Source organism: Podarcis melisellensis (assembly GCF_964234715.1).
Source record: "Podarcis melisellensis genome assembly, chromosome: 14".
Classification (NCBI taxonomy): domain Eukaryota; kingdom Metazoa; phylum Chordata; class Lepidosauria; order Squamata; family Lacertidae; genus Podarcis; species Podarcis melisellensis.
The window spans coordinates 6,590,476-6,605,927 of NC_138546.1; the positions used below are offsets into that span (position 1 = coordinate 6,590,476).

General features: G+C 46.9%; 1 protein-coding gene across 1 annotated transcript in view; it reads left to right on the plus strand.

Annotated features, from left to right (window-relative positions):
- Window positions 1-13,275, plus strand: part of SLC5A10 (solute carrier family 5 member 10) — a 98,940-nt gene extending 85,665 nt beyond the window's left edge. The window contains exons 12-15 of the mRNA XM_081889194.1: window positions 4,405-4,573; window positions 8,266-8,481; window positions 11,924-12,032; window positions 13,049-13,275. Of these exons, the coding sequence (XP_081745320.1) occupies window positions 4,405-4,573; window positions 8,266-8,481; window positions 11,924-12,032; window positions 13,049-13,242 (688 nt within the window). The 3' untranslated portion in view covers window positions 13,243-13,275. The remainder of the gene's footprint in view (window positions 1-4,404; window positions 4,574-8,265; window positions 8,482-11,923; window positions 12,033-13,048) is intronic.
- Window positions 13,276-15,452: the final 2,177 nt, after the last annotated feature.

Sequence of the window (15,452 nt, forward strand, 5' to 3'; positions counted from 1 at the left end):
AGGCCCCACAAGACAGCTAGCAGCCAAAAGAAACCACAGAACACAATTATTAAACAATAAGCCAGATGTTACAAGAATGATGGAACTGGCACGGTTTTCTTCTGGCAGAGCGAAGTATGATAAGACACGTGGCATTTATAGCATTGCGTTGTGCAGGGCTGTTATCAGGGGTGACCCTGGGTCTTTTGCACTGGGGTCCCAACCAGGGCCGGATTTAGGTTTGATGAGGCCCTAAGCTACTGAAGGTAATAGGGCCTTTTCTATGTCCAGCTGTCCTTTGTCAACAACAAATGGTTGCTGTTTTTGTGTGTTGAATATATGCTATATGGTAATTTATGGACCTGATAGGTATCATTCTAAAGCCATTTGCACATTGCCATGCAACCAGTCCATGCAGAATGTAGGCACCCTATATATAGAAATGAGCAAACCAGTGATATTTTAGGAAACAGGCTAGCAGGCTTACATCATAGAAGCCCACACATCACAAAATACTGTTGCTGTATGTAAGGTTTTTGTTTTTGTTTTTTATCTTATATTTTGGAAATGTACATTCAGTTTTTTCCCTCTTTAAATTTTTTAGTGGTCCCCAAGAGAGTGGGGCCCTAAGCTATAGCTTGTTTAGCTTATATGTAATTCCGGCACTGGTCCTAACGTCTGTAAGCTGCTGCCTCCTTCCTTTAAACTTAAAGAAAGAGATTTGCTTACAAGGGCATCTGGGCGCAGTGCAGAGTTCAGTCTCAGTGAGACCCTACCTGCCATCATAGTTTGTGGAGGGCCCAATCCGCTTAAAGTATCCTGAGCCCAGCAAATCCTCTTGGCACTCCATGGTTCGGAGTAAGCCTTGCTGCTTCAATTTGCACCTGCGCATGCACATGAGAAAATGCAAATGTTATGCAAAAAGTAGGTGGGGCAATGGATGTGCCTGGAGCCCTGTGGAGAAATCTTGGCAGTGAGGAGGAGCCACAGGGTGAGAATCAGGACCTATCTGCCTCGTAACCTGACTTATCTATCACAGCGATCTACTAGGCATCAATGCCTTTGGCAAAAACCAAGTTGGGAGTCTGAGGACCGTAGGGAGGCAGGACACCCGGATCTCGGCCTCTTGGCCTGCCTGCCTACCTTTGTCCTGTACAATGGTACCTTGGGTTAAGAACTTAATTCGTTCCGGAGGTCTGTTCTTAATCTGAAACTGTTCTTAACCTGAAGCACCACTTTAGCTAATGGCTCCCGGTGGAATACAGGGTCAGATTTAAGGTGCTGGTTTTGACTTTTAAAGCCCTTCACGGCCTAGGACCCTCGTACCTACGGGATCGCCTCCTGGTATGCCCCACGGAGGACCTTAAGGTCCATATATAGCAACACCCTGGAAGTCCCGGGCCCTAAGGAAGTTAGATTAGCCTCAACCAAAGCCAGGGCCTTCTCAACACTGGCTCCAGCCTGGTGGAACGCTCTGTCTCATGAGACCAGGGCCCTGCGGGATCTGATCTCTTTCCGCAGGGCCTGTAAGACAGAGTTGTTCCACCTAGCCTTTGGCTCAGAATCAGTTTGATTCCCTCCCCCTTTTTCTTTTTCCTTTCTCTTCCTATGATGAGATTGCTCCCTAATTGTTTTAATATTGTATCTTAATCTTTTAAATTGTATTTTAATCAACTTGTTTTTATTATTGGTTGTTAGCCGCCCTGAGCCCCATTATTATTAACGGGGCTTCCTGCTGCCGCTGCGCCGCCACTGCGCGATTTCTGTTCTCATCCTGAAGCAAAGTTCTTAACCCGAGGTACTATTTCTGGGTTAGCGGAGTCTGTAACCTGAAGCGTCTGTAACCTGAAGCGTCTGTAACCCGAGGTACCACTGTACTTCCAACTTCCTTACGTACATGCTGATGAATGCATTGAGACGCAACAGATTACCATGGCGAATGAACTACTAAGAGAAACAGAAGGAAATAATAAAGCGTGTAGGAACGTCACCGCGCAGGAAGCAGGCTTCAGTCTTCCCTTATAAGGATATTATTTCCCCCTCCCTCTTTACTTGGGTGTAAACTCTTCCTTTTCGCTGGCAGCTGCCTGATGATGAAGGATGCAAGAGCTCTCCTCTCCTCTTTCTCTTTTCTGCACAATATCTCTTGCGCAAACAGCCGGGCGATTAAGGAAAGGCAGGCGGAGGAGACTGACACATGGAGCAGGATTCTTGGAAGTGAATGGGTGGGCGTGACTCACCCTGCGCATTTGATCAATGACAGGCGTTATCTTGTGAAGAGGGGTGGGGGTGGGAAACTGACACACCTTAGCTCCTGCTGTCCGTGTGTGTGTCAGGCATTTGGAAAGGCATTCTCATCTTCCATATGACATCATCCTCCCCCTTTATAATTTATACAGGGCCAGTGGTGCTGGGGTAAATTCTGAACTACAGTAGATGCTCGGGTTGCAAACGTGATCCGTGTGGGAGGCACGTTCGCGACCCGCAGTGCTTGCAACCTGCGACCCGCGACCCGCACTTCTGAGCATGCATGGGTCACAATTCGGTGCTTCTGCGCATGTGCAAAGTGCGATTTAGTGCCTCTGTGCATGCGCAAGCGCTGAAACCCGGAAATAACCCATTCCGGTACTTTTGGGTTCGGCGCGGTGCGGTGCGCAACCCAAAGTGTCTGTAACCCGAGGTATGACTGTATTATGTTCTGGTTTATTTATATGCCACTTTTGGAGCAAAGCAAGCCTGGATGATGATGATGATAATAATAATGTTGAAAAATATAACAACAACAATATTGTTTGTTTGTTTGTTTGTTTATATCCCATTCTGGTTTTCCCAGCCACTCTGGGTGGCTCTAAAAAGAATATTATCAATAATAATAATAAGCAATAAAACCTCAAACATTAAAAACTTCCCTAAACAAGGCTGCCTTCAGGTGTCAGATAGTTGTTTATTTCCTTGACATCTGATGGGAGGGCATTTCACATGGCTGGCGCCGCTACCAAGAAGGCCCTCTGCCTGGTTCCCTGTAACCTCACTTCTTTCAGTGATTGAACCACCAGAATGCCCTTGGAGTTGGACCTCAGTGTCCGGGCTGATTGATGGGAGTGGAGACGCTCCTTCAGGCATACTGGGCTGAGAATCCACCTGAACACGTCTGCCCATAAGATGACTTAGGTTGAAACTGGCTGTTGAGAAAGAACTTGAGCAGAGAGAATTTGGCTGATGCCCTTGCTTTGTTTTGAAAAAAGAGTCATGTCAAGGCAAGGGTGTGTCAAGGCCTGTCTGTGTGAGGCCTGACTCAGACATACTGCCCTGAGATGGACAAATCCTGGATCTCCTGCTGCCACAGAGAAGTGGCGCAACATGCGCTTTCCATGACAGCACCCTCCTTTGATGGGGTGCCATCTTGGGACAGCTGTACAGTTTTGCTTCCGGGTCTGCACCCATTAAAATGTTTGCTTCGGCTGAGAAGTGCCGGAATAATCAAGAGCTGACTGGGGTGCTATTTTCCCTGTTTCCTGTTTTAAAAATTGTTTAGTTTCTTTATTTACATAATAACTGCACGGGGATTCTTTATTTAATTAAGCAAATCATCTGTGGCCTCGGGTGTAAATAAACGGTTTTCGAAAAGCAACACACAGGCGAACAGGCTGAGACCTGTTTCCCCTTATATGATCCCCTATTACCCTCACGCTTGCAAAGGTTTGCTTTTGCAAGGCATTGCATGCGTCTCAATGTCTGCCAACTCCTTTTGTGTTGGCTTCCCAGAAGCTCTTGGGGCCCCTTGGTAGGACTCGTTGGCAAACCTGCAGTAATCCCACGTTGCAGATCCCACCATACCTGTCTGCTGCAAAATCTGGTTGCGTCAGTCGAGGTGCTGAGTGAAGCCCAGCCCACGGGAACAAGTTTTTCATCTCAGTTCCTTTCTCGGTTACCTGCAAAGGCAATATAACCCCGCATGGACACTGGACCGCTTCCAGATATGCATAAAATGCACAGATGAGAAGCATTTGATTTTGCTTGCTTGCAAAACCCTCTCTTATTTTATGTCTTGCATTGTTGACCCTTTCAGGGTGTGGGCATGGAGAAAGTGAAGTCTTGCACACATCCTCTGTTGCGCATGACTTCTTTGACACAGGCAGGGTTTTTGAAACGCCGTGGCCTGGACTGCCATTTGCTTGGTATTTGTGTGAACAAGACCTCACTCGCCCCTCCAGGGTTCTGTTGGCCTTTGGATAAGGTGCTTTTCCTGTAACCTAGAACATAAGAAGCCATCATTGTCCACATTTCTGCTGTTTCCATGCGTTCTAGCCACAAGTCTGAGAGGTTTTGCCTTTGCCTCACTGCTTTCCCCCAGAAAACCCACTCTTTGGATGATGATGAAGATGTTTCACTTGTGGTTTGTTTTTTTTATTGCTAACTTCGCAGGATAGTCACTATTGTCCTAGTTGCTGTCAGTGTGGTTTGGATCCCAATCCTGCAGAGTTCCAACAGCGGCCAGCTATACATCTACATCCAATCCGTCACTAGCTACCTTGCCCCACCCGTCACGGCTGTCTTCCTCTTGGCTGTTTTCTGGAAGCGAGCCAATGAACAGGTATGCTCATATATAATAGCTGATAATGATAAAAATAACGTTATTGTTTATATGCCGCCCATCGGACTGGGTTCCCCTGGGCGGCTCCCAACAAAATATTAAAAACACAACAAAACCTCAGACATAAAAAACTTCCCTGCATGGGGCTGCCTTCTAAAAGCCCAATAGTTGTTTATTTCCTTGGCATCCGATGGGAGGGTGTTCCACAAGGTGGGTGCCACCACGAAGAAGGCCATCTGCCTGGCTCCCTGTAACCTCACTTCTCACAGTGAGGGAACCACCAGAAGGCCCTCGGAGCTGGACCTCAGTGTCTGGGATGAACAATGGGGGTATATAAACTAGAGACTGCTGCCCTTGCACACTTTGCTCGCCAACCCCATGGAATCATAGAGTTGTAGAGTTGGACTGAGGGTCATCGTGTCGAACCCCCTGCAATGCAGGAATCTTTTGCCAAGCATGGGGCTCAAACCCAGGACCCTGAGATCAAGAGGCTCATGCTCTACTGACTGAGCTATCCATCTTGCTGGTCCATTAAACTCCTTACACCCTAGCCACCCCTATTTATTTTTTTAAAATAATATTTATTAACAGTTTAAACACTACAAAAGAAAAAAAATTAAACAAAACAATACAATACAAAAACAAAGACACTACATAACACTAACACTAAGACATTAAACTAACAAAACAAAACAAAAACAATTTAAGACACATCCAATAATTTCAATATCTTATCTTTCATTCACTTGTTTCAACGACCTCCTCACACCTCCCTTTTTGTATTCCACTTCAGTTAACTGTTTCAGCAATTCCTTTCCATCTTCCTCTGTTTTCTGTCCTGTAATTTATCTTTAACATATTCTAACCTTATTTTTTCCCTTTAATACATTAATAATCTATTTGTACTTAGTTCCTTATAACATTTCTACTAAAGCCATATAACTTCATTCCAACATTTTTCTAACATTCATTGATTTTATAGTATTTCTGTAAATAGTCTTTAAACCTTTTCCAGTCTTCTTCCACCGACTCTTCTCCCTGGTCTCGGATTCTGCCAGTACACCCTAGCCACCCCTATCCTCTCGCAACTCCTTGACCCCCCACTCACAGCTCCTTCAGTACCCCATCCCCACCTCCCTCCCATTCTCACCCTACTCCCCACAGCCATAGCTGTCAACTTTCAGATTTGAAAATATGGAATCAGCAGCCTCGAAAATAAGGGATCAGCAGCCTCACCTGTCCTGGGGACAGTCTACGGGATATCTAACAATCCGGAATAGCAGCGGGAAGCGGCACTGGAATAAGGGAATTTCCTGCGAAAAAAGGGAAGCTTGACAGCTATGCCCACAGCTCAGCCCAAACTCCCCCAACAATTCACTCCAAACTCCCTCTGCCAACAGCTTGCCCCAAACACAACCCCCCCACTGCCGCTGTTGCTACCACTTGTGGAGGAGAGGGGAAAGAAGGGGAAAGGGCCTTTCTCCCTTGTGCTCCATGCTGCAGCTGGCAAACAGTAAGCATGCATTTTGAAATGCATGCTTCATTCCGACACTGATGGAGTACTAGGAGCATGCAAAGACCTGCCAGGCCCACCCACCTAGTTGCCTCCCTAGTTGCTTAATCTGCCGGACCACCTGCCCGTTCTCTCAGCCAGACCACTCGCCCCCTCTGACGCTGGGCTTGCCTTGCCCTGCTGTGTCTGCGAGCGAGCAAGTGGGTGGCGGTGGCCATGACAACAGGGTGAACGGGAAGCCCCTGTCTGGACCACCTGCCAGCCTGCATCTTTGCTCACTCCCACCGCCGGCCTGCTCGCATGGCCCCCTACTGGTGACCAGGTGAACTGCAGCGTGATGACTTTTTCCTTGAAATAATATTATATAGTAAGATATAGTATACGTTTTTAATAAATGACTTAAGGGGGGGACATTGAAAATTGCTTTAAGCTCACTCAGACTGTTGAGCCATCTCTCAGCAATGTCTGCACAGAATGGCAGTGTTCATCTAGGGCTTGAGTTTGTCCCATTCCCACCTGGAGTTATCAGGGATTGAACATGAGATCTTCTGTGCGCAAGGCACATATTCTGCCCCTAAGCAGCAGTCTTTCCTTGCCCTGCAACTTGAGATGCCCCTTAAGTGGAGAGAATCTGCCAAAGAGAGAATCTGAGCCGTGGGCTCTCCTCGTATTATTTTTTTAAAAAAGGAGAGAAGCACTATTTAAAACATAAACCCAGGAACTGGTGGGTGGATATGCAATGTTGTGGGTATGCAATGTTGCCCATAGTAGAACAGGTGCATTTTTTAAGGTCAGGGGACTAACCCACCAGCGTCTACCCTTGCCTCATTGTTTCCTACCCTCTGCTTTTTTCCTATCCCTTACAAGTCTGTCTCTTAATGGGAAAACCCCATGATAATATGTGCAATGTGAATCACCCAAATTTGCATTGTGATCGTTTGTTTTCCTTTTGTGAAAGCCGCACCTGTTTGTAAACTGTAGGTCTCTGCTACAAATGTATACATGGGCTTTATACCACTTTAACTGAATGTGTGGCTCTGGTCCTATGATGTTAATAATAATAATAATAATAATAATAATAATAATAATAATAATAATAATAATTTATTTATATCCCGCCCATCTGGCTGAGTTTCCCCAGCCACTCTGGGCGGCTTCCAATCAAGTGTTAAAAACAATACAGCATTAAATGTTAAAAACTTCCCTAAACAGGGCTGCCTTCAGGTGTCTTTTAAAGAGAAGATAGCTGCTTATTTCCTTCACATCTGAAGGGAGGGCGTTCCACAGGGCGGGTGCCACCACCAAGAAGGCCCTTTGTGTGGATGTGCTGTGATGCTTTGTGGATGTGGTGTTACGTTATCTTATGTTGGTATGGTGTTTTGTTCTGTGGATGTGGCTTTATCATCTGATAGGCAAACATGGCATTCTGTTGTGTAGTGTGTCCTGCATGTTTGCCTGTGTCACTATGTTATATAGCATTATTTGTGGATATGTGGATGCAATCTGTGTTCTGTTGGGTTGAGTTACACGCATGTGTGAATGCTGATGTTATGTTTATCCTGCATGGAAGTGGTTTGAGGCTCAGGCTTCTAATTGTGCTTTTATATTGTGGGATATAAGCAGCTCTCATTTTAACTGTTTCCATTGGGAATTTTAGTTTGCTTTCTTTTCCTTAGCCACCCTGGGAAACCTGTTGAAGAACAGGGAATGAATAAAATTAATTAAATAAGTCTGGTTGAAGCCTGAAGGGCTCAATCACAACTTCAGTACAATGAAGGAAGAGGGTGGTTAAGTCTGGCATTAAAAGGAAAGAAAATAACTTGCTCCTTGTTTCTGGTTCCTTCTCCCGAAATTTACCTCCTTTCTTCAGAGGCCTTGACTAAGGAGGTTAGAATTTCAGTCTTTTGTGTTAAGTTGTGGGTGAACATATCAGACGACACAGCGATTCTTCAAACAGCTCTTGTTTATTCACAGGCCAGAACAGAACTGAACTGAAGGGTTCAGTCAGCCTCCTTATATAGAGCTCCAGTACAGTGTAACTGTAACAATTTTCTAAAACTATCCAATCACTGAACGTCACTTTCGATCCCTTATTTGCATAACTATTTACAGTATCCCCCTGCTGGCCCAGGGTGAGAACTTCAGTACATAACATTTTGGGCCCTGTCTTTATCTGCAGGGGGCTTTCTGGGGCCTGATGGTGGGGCTGGTCATTGGCCTGAGCCGGATGGCTTTGGAGTTTGCGCACCCTACGCCCCGGTGTGGTGTCCCGGACATGCGCCCTTCCCTCGTGAAGGACCTCCACTATCTTCACTTCGCCACCCTCCTCTTCCTGCTGACTGCCATGGTGGTGGCGGGCATCAGCTTGCTGACTAAGCCCCCTGCCGAATCCCAGGTGAGTAGAGCTTGTAAGCAGGTGAGCCAAGCTGCCCCAGTGGTGTAGAGGAGAAGCAAGAGAATCACAGAACTGTCATTCACTGTCAATCACAGTCATACCTCGGGTTACAGATGCTTCAGGTTGCGTTTTGGGGGGGTTACAGACCCGCTGAAACCCGGAAGTATCAGAACGGGTTACTTCCGGGTTTTGGTGGTTGCGCATGCGCAGAAGTGCTACATCACGCTTTGTGCATGCGCAGATGTGCCAAATCGCAACCCACATTTTCGTAGGCGCGCTGTTGCGGGTTGCGAATGCTGCGGGTTGTGAACGTGCATCCCGCATGGATCACGTTCGCAACCTGAGCGTCCACTGTATTTGGACGGTACCCTGAGGCGTCCGACCCCCTGGAATGCAGGAATCTCAGCTAAAGCATCCATGGCAGATGGCCATCCAACCTCTGCTTCAAAACCTCCAAGGAAGGAGACCTCCCGAGGGAGACTGCTTCACTGCTGAACAGCTCTCCCGGTCAGAATGTTCTTCCTGACGTTAGTCAGAATCTCTCCTTTCTTGTAACTTGAATATATCTTCTACCCTCCAGAGCAGGAGAAAATAAGTTTGTTCCATCCTCCATGTGACAGAGCAATGATGGCATCTGAGGAGAGAAGTAGCAGGTGCTCTTCAGCTGAGTCACGGCCCTTCTGCAAACTTTATTTTAATAATTCATATTATTAATTAAATGACAATTATTTAAATGTGTTTTCATAGCTTAGTGTCAGGGGTTCAGGAGCAGAGGCAAGGGAGAGGGAGGAAATGGAGAGCGATGGGGAGGAATCCGAAGGGAGCGTAAGCGATGACAGTGGTCCGAGGTCCCTGAGTCTTTCCAGCGAATCGGAAGATTCACAGAAGGGGGCGCCCATGGTCAGAGAAAGGGGGGTGCCTAGGGGGACACCCCAGGAAGAAGGGGCCAGAGGGGACTCAGAGAGCAGCAGTTGGAAATCAGGACCAGCTTCCCCACCAGAGCGCAGTGGGGGGGAGGAGTCCCAGGTATCGGGATCAGCGGGAGGAGATGAGTCAGGATTGACCACGCCTCCATCGGAGAGCGCGGAAACGGTCAAGAGGAAAGTTGGAGGCTGGGCGCGCGCGCCAAGTTCAAACGTACAGGCGAGTGGCACAGCAGGTAGCCCGGATAGGGAGCCAGGTCCTAAAGCCCGCCGAAAGGAGGGACAAGAGTCAGGGGGGTCAGCGTCAGAAGAGTCCAGAAAGGAGGAGACCCCGGGGGGCAGAAGGACCCAGAGGAGGAAAGAGCAACGGAAGAGGTGGAGTAAGGCTAGAGTCTTAAACTGGTGTACAGGGGGTGGAGACTCAGACGGAGCTTCGCCGATCTAGGTTCTAAGACGTAGAGCTGCACGCTGCGGCTTGGAAATGGAAACTGAACTTTAATAAAGACTTTTGTACATTATTACTGACTAGCGTTGGTCCTCTGTGAGCTGGGACCTAGAGGCAGCTCTGACACTTAGGTACTGCCTGAACACCGTAGTGTTCGAGCACCTTACAATAGGAAATGTCGTGTACGAAATGAAATCAGCTGAAATTCACCGGGAGGTTAAAACTCACTTTTTTTGCCCTCAGAAATAAAGCCCTCATTTCTTTCTGGAACCGGGGGGAGAGGAACAAGCTTTTAAAAGAAGGATCGTCTGCTTTGCGTTGGCAAGGGAAAATGGCTGCCTGGCATTGACACTCGATAGGATTTCCTTGCCCTGATAGTGACACAGGCCCAAACCGATTGCTCCCTTTTCTTGTGATCGAAGCAATTGCCCGAGGCAGAATCCTTTCTGTTAAACCACCTTTGAAGGAAAATAAAGAAAGAAGAAAGTCTTTTCCACCCCACCCAAAGAAGCCGAGCCATGCTTGTGCCACCTAACCACCCCCCCCCTAGCTATGGAAGACTGCCCTTCCTTGGCACCAGGGCACTCCCAGACGTATTGGGACATGCCGAGCGGAGTGGTTTGTTCTGATGTGTGCCCAGAGAGGACGGACGGTTGGTTGGGTGGCACGGTGGGCGTTGCCTGGATCTCTCTGCACCTGGAAGGTGGTGCCAAGGAGACACCTCTGACAGGGTTCAGGGCAGGAGGCTGGCACGAGCGGAAAACATCAAGATGGGGGGTTGTGTCAGGGGTCAGTAGAACAGGCCTTCCTGTTAGGGTTCGTTTTGCATCTCGACTGTTAATTTGCATTTGGGAGGGTCTGATATTACAGGAGTTTCTCTGACCCATAATATTGGACACACTCTCTCTCTTTCTCTCTCTCTCTCTCTCTCTATATATATATATATGAAAAAAATCATTTAAATCCCCCGAATTCCTCTTTTTATTTTATTTGTTTTGTTTGCTTTGTTGGTTACCGGTAATTATTTATTTCATAAAATGTATATACCGCCTAATGGTTAAAAAACACACCCAACAACCTCAAAGCAGTTTACAAAAAGATAAAACAATTAAATCAAAGGGGGGAGGGGAATCACTACCCTACTTTAAAAGACACAAAAGTTAAAATACCGAAACGGATTAAATTTGCCTCAATTTTCTAAGCATCTTGGGTAGGCTTGTGCATTTAGCAGTTTCGTTTTATCACCTATTTTTTTAATAAAAAATTGTTTTATTTTTTTAATAAAATTGTTTATTGTTTTGATGTCACACACGAGTTAGAGATTTTATTTTTGTACGAAGTGTAAAAAAAAGATTTTAAAGTGTTAGCAGATTTACAAATTTGTTTAAATGAAATAAAATGCCATTTTAAAGACCACCTTTAGTTGTTTTCTGTATGGGTTTATTTATGTATGTACCGTATTTATTTATTTTTAAAAACCCTATCATAGTTGTTTTTACTCTAATGACTACACTGCCTTGAGACTTATGCAAAAGGCATGTCAATAATAATAGTAGTAGTAGTAGTAGTAATAATAATAATAATAATTCCGTCCAGAAGCTACCACCAGAGTGTAGGGGCTTCATGCAATATTAGACATACTCAGAACAGAGACATTGAAATTAACTGACATAGAAAACTTGGAACTGTAAATTTTCACGTCTAATTTGAGCAAAACTCTAGGGTTTCTGGGCCTTATCAGTGGCCTCAAACTAGGAACTGCCTGCGTACAGGGCAGCCGCGGAACCTTCCAGAACTTCTCCTGGGTGCGCTACTTCCCTCAGAGTCGAACTCTTTTCCCTGTACACTGAAGGAAGAAAGGAAGGTGCAAATTTCACCCATTGTTCCTCTCCAATATCTCTGCCGAGTGAATATATCCCTTGTTTTTCTGTCAGGAGTGTTGCTTTCCTGTCAGCGGCACATTTTACCTCACAACGTCATGCTTTGGCTGTCAATGGTAATGACGCTCATAAGCAAATGCAACTTTCTCTCCCTGTATTTCATTGGCTTTCTCCCTCCTTTTTTATATTTGTAGGTAAAATTTGTGACTTGGTGGACTCTTCGTGAAGAGGAGTCCCTTCCTCCCCAACTCCCCAACCCCAAATCGCTGCCTGAGGACGGCTTTTCCAGCACACAGAACGATGGTAGGCCTCAGGCACGATTTGAACGACATCCTCTCTCAGAGGGGCAGGGAAAAAGAAAAGCCCGTTGGAATATGTGGTTTCATGTGAACGGCGGGTGCTGAAATATCCTGTGATCAGTCCGTCAACTTTACTGAACGTAGCCGAAGGACTTCACAATATACAAGATGTCAAACTCCCAATTAAAATTTAAAACTTGATACGGAATCACAGAACAGCCATTAGTACCCATGTGCACCAACCTCCATGGGTAATGAAACATTGGGTTAAGATTTATAATACTGTGCATTTTATCATTCTTGATATGACTAGAATGCAGCTTCTAAGCCGGCAGTGGAAATTTGGCTACCAAATGGACAGAACTGAGGAACCATTGAGAAGTTGTTGGCCGTTAGATTCAGCCAGCATGGCCGATAATGGTCATGGGATGATGGGAGCCCAGCCCCATCGGAAGGGCTATAGGTCAGTGGGCGCTGACCCTTTATGGCCAGCCCAATAGATTTTGGCACCTGAGGCACACCACAAAATGGCGACCCTCCTCCCTGCTAGGGAAGAAGGGGCGGGTCAAGATCTATATCAGAAAGAAGCGGGGAATGGAGATCTACATCGGGATCTGCTGCCCCTGTGGATCCTGCTGCCTAAGGTGGCTGTCTCACCTTGCCTCATGGGTGGGCCAGCCCTGCAGGAGGGCGAAGGGGACAATGTCCCACCAACCTCAGTCTGCCCTCAGCCAGTCCTACCTGGCTGTCAGCCTCTTCCACCTTAAACTCAGTGTTGCCCATGAGGAACTCAGAGAGGAAGAGGAGGATGAGAATGATGGGGACAAAACTGGAATTAGTTGGCTTTGACAGTCATTGGCTTTAGCTGCCCTTACTGTTAGGCTTCCTGTCTTCCACCCCACCAGTTTCCATGGGCACCAGCTGTTGCTGCTCTAGGTTCCCCATCTTTTCTCTAGGATTTTGTCTAATCCTTTTTTTGTTTTCCATGAATAAACCCTTTGCTCTCTCTCTTTCTCACAGATCTCCCGGAAAGCCTCCCGTGGAGTTGCTTTGGCAACGGAAAGGCCTGCGCCCCCTGTGCCATGAAGGCTGGAACCCCCCCAGGGAAGCCCCCAGGGGACAAGACAGAATCCCGCTTCTGGGCTCGGATCTGCTGTGCAAACGCCCTTCTCCTGATCTGTGTCAATGTCTTTTTCTATGCTTATTTTGCTTAAGGGGTGTCTTCCGGAAAGTTCCTAAAAGAAGACGGGAAGAAGTTTAGGGTGGGTGGGGAGGGGAAGAGAGAACTGGTGTGTATGTGGAAAATGGGAAGTATTCTCTGATACCAGTGGATTGCTTTATTTAAATATTATATTTCAGCTACTGATGGGGCCGTGCTAAGCTACCAAGAGGAAGAGTTGTTGCTCAGTAGAGTAGAGCGGCTGATTTGCATGCAGAAGATCTCAGGTTCAATCACCAGCTAGGGCTGGGAATGCCCCCCCCATCTGAAACCTTGGAGAGCTGCTGCCAGCCAGTGTGTACAGTACTGAGCTAAGATGAGCAAATGTCTGACTCAGTAGAAGGCAGCTTCCAGGAATTAATGCACAAAATTGGAAACTTTGGGATTTTATAAGGTACTCCACTGGAGATGACACTGGACCTTTGGGATAGCATATGCAGATTTATTTTTTTTATTTTTTTGCAACCAAGGGGACTAGAATCTTTCTTAGAAAAAAATTAAAAATAAAGTGGCAGATTTCGTTTGCAGAAAAAGGCCCTGATTTGTAAACAGCCCATAAATACAGAACTCAGTTCAGCTTGGCCATTTTACATGTTCCACAGTTCACTTGTAGTTGGGCATGGTAGCTGTTTCTGGCTAGGCATGAGAGCGGCACAGGAACACCCCCATCTTGTTTTGCTACCTCCGGAGCAATTGAGCTGAAGATTCACCGCAACTCTCTTTTGACATTGGCCCACTGGCAAACAGAGGAAATTGCTGCAGCACCTTCACTGCAGATGGCCACAGGGTGGTATTGCAGCTTCTAGCCCAGAAGACATCCTATTGGCTCCTTGCATTGTGTGGTTTCTCCTGCGGCATCACGAAGGAAGGGTGCTGGCCAAAGTAAAGACAAGGCAAGGATCAGCACCTTGGAGAGAGATATCAAGGACCACTGCGGTGGTCAAACATCCAAGTTGTCTCAGCAAAGTCCTAGAGCTGTTGGCAGAATTTTAAAGCACGGCTAGGTAGTCACTGACTCAAGGGCCCATCTCCTCAGTGCTGCCACACAGACGGTTAAAGAATCAGTGTTTTATTCTGCAAGCATTGCCTTTTTTGAAGGTACAGTGGTACCTCAGGTTAAGTATTTAATTTGTTTCAGAGGTCCGTTCATAACCTGAAACTGTTCTCAACCTGAAGCACCACTTTAGCTAATCGGGCCTCCTGCTGCTGCCACGCTTCCGGGGCCCGATTTCTGTTCTTATCCTGAAGCAAAGTTCTTAACCTGAAGCACTATTTCTGGGTTAGTGGAGTGTGTAACCTGAAGCATATGTAACCTGAAGTGTATGTAACCTGAGGTACCACTGTACTGGGGTTTTCAGCCATAGGGATCTCTCAGGGCTCTCTTGATCACCCAAGGGTTTGTGGACCAGCCACCAGAGTCTGGTGGCAGAGTTGTCTCCTTGGGGCTCTGGGGAGGGGGACCTCGGAGTCTGAAGACCCATGCAGGATGGGGCAGAACATGGATCCGTCCCTTCCTTGGAGTTGTGTAGTGGTAATGCTCTGCTTTACGAAGGCAAACCTCGCACCAGACATGCAACAGTATGTCAAGGAGTGCTATGCCTGCTCTCCCTGACCTTTTGCCTTCTTGGCTAGAAAACAGGGTTTTCCCCCTGACCTTTTGCCCTCTCACAATTTGTTTGTTAGACGTAACGCTTGGCTGGAGCATGACCGGGGACGCAGACGTAATCAAGTATCGGGGGGAACATTATAGGGAAACACCTGCTGACACGTGTATTTGCTAACGCTGGAAATGTGCTTAAATGGAAATACGTTACGTTCAGGGTGGTTTCACTACTGTATCCAATTGTTGACTTCTGCTAATAAAAGGAGCCTCGGCAGGACTAGCCGGCAGCTTGCTTGGAGCTTGCTTGCCAGCGTGCTCCTGCACAGCTCACCTACATCCAACCTCCTGGCGTCTCCATTATTCCTACAAAGTTGCAATTGCCAGAGGACTCTGCTTTTGAGGAGTTCTGCTCCGGGACCATGGCACCAATGGCCGCATTGCACCCCATGTATCATGTGATAAAGGGCACCAATGAGGTCTAGCTCTGGCCCAGTGAAGCTGCTGACTCTCTGCCTTTTGCTCCTCAGTTGGGACAAGTCATTGCTCAGGCATGGAATGAGCTGTGTATCCATCATTTTGCCTCCAAATTTGTCTGAAACACC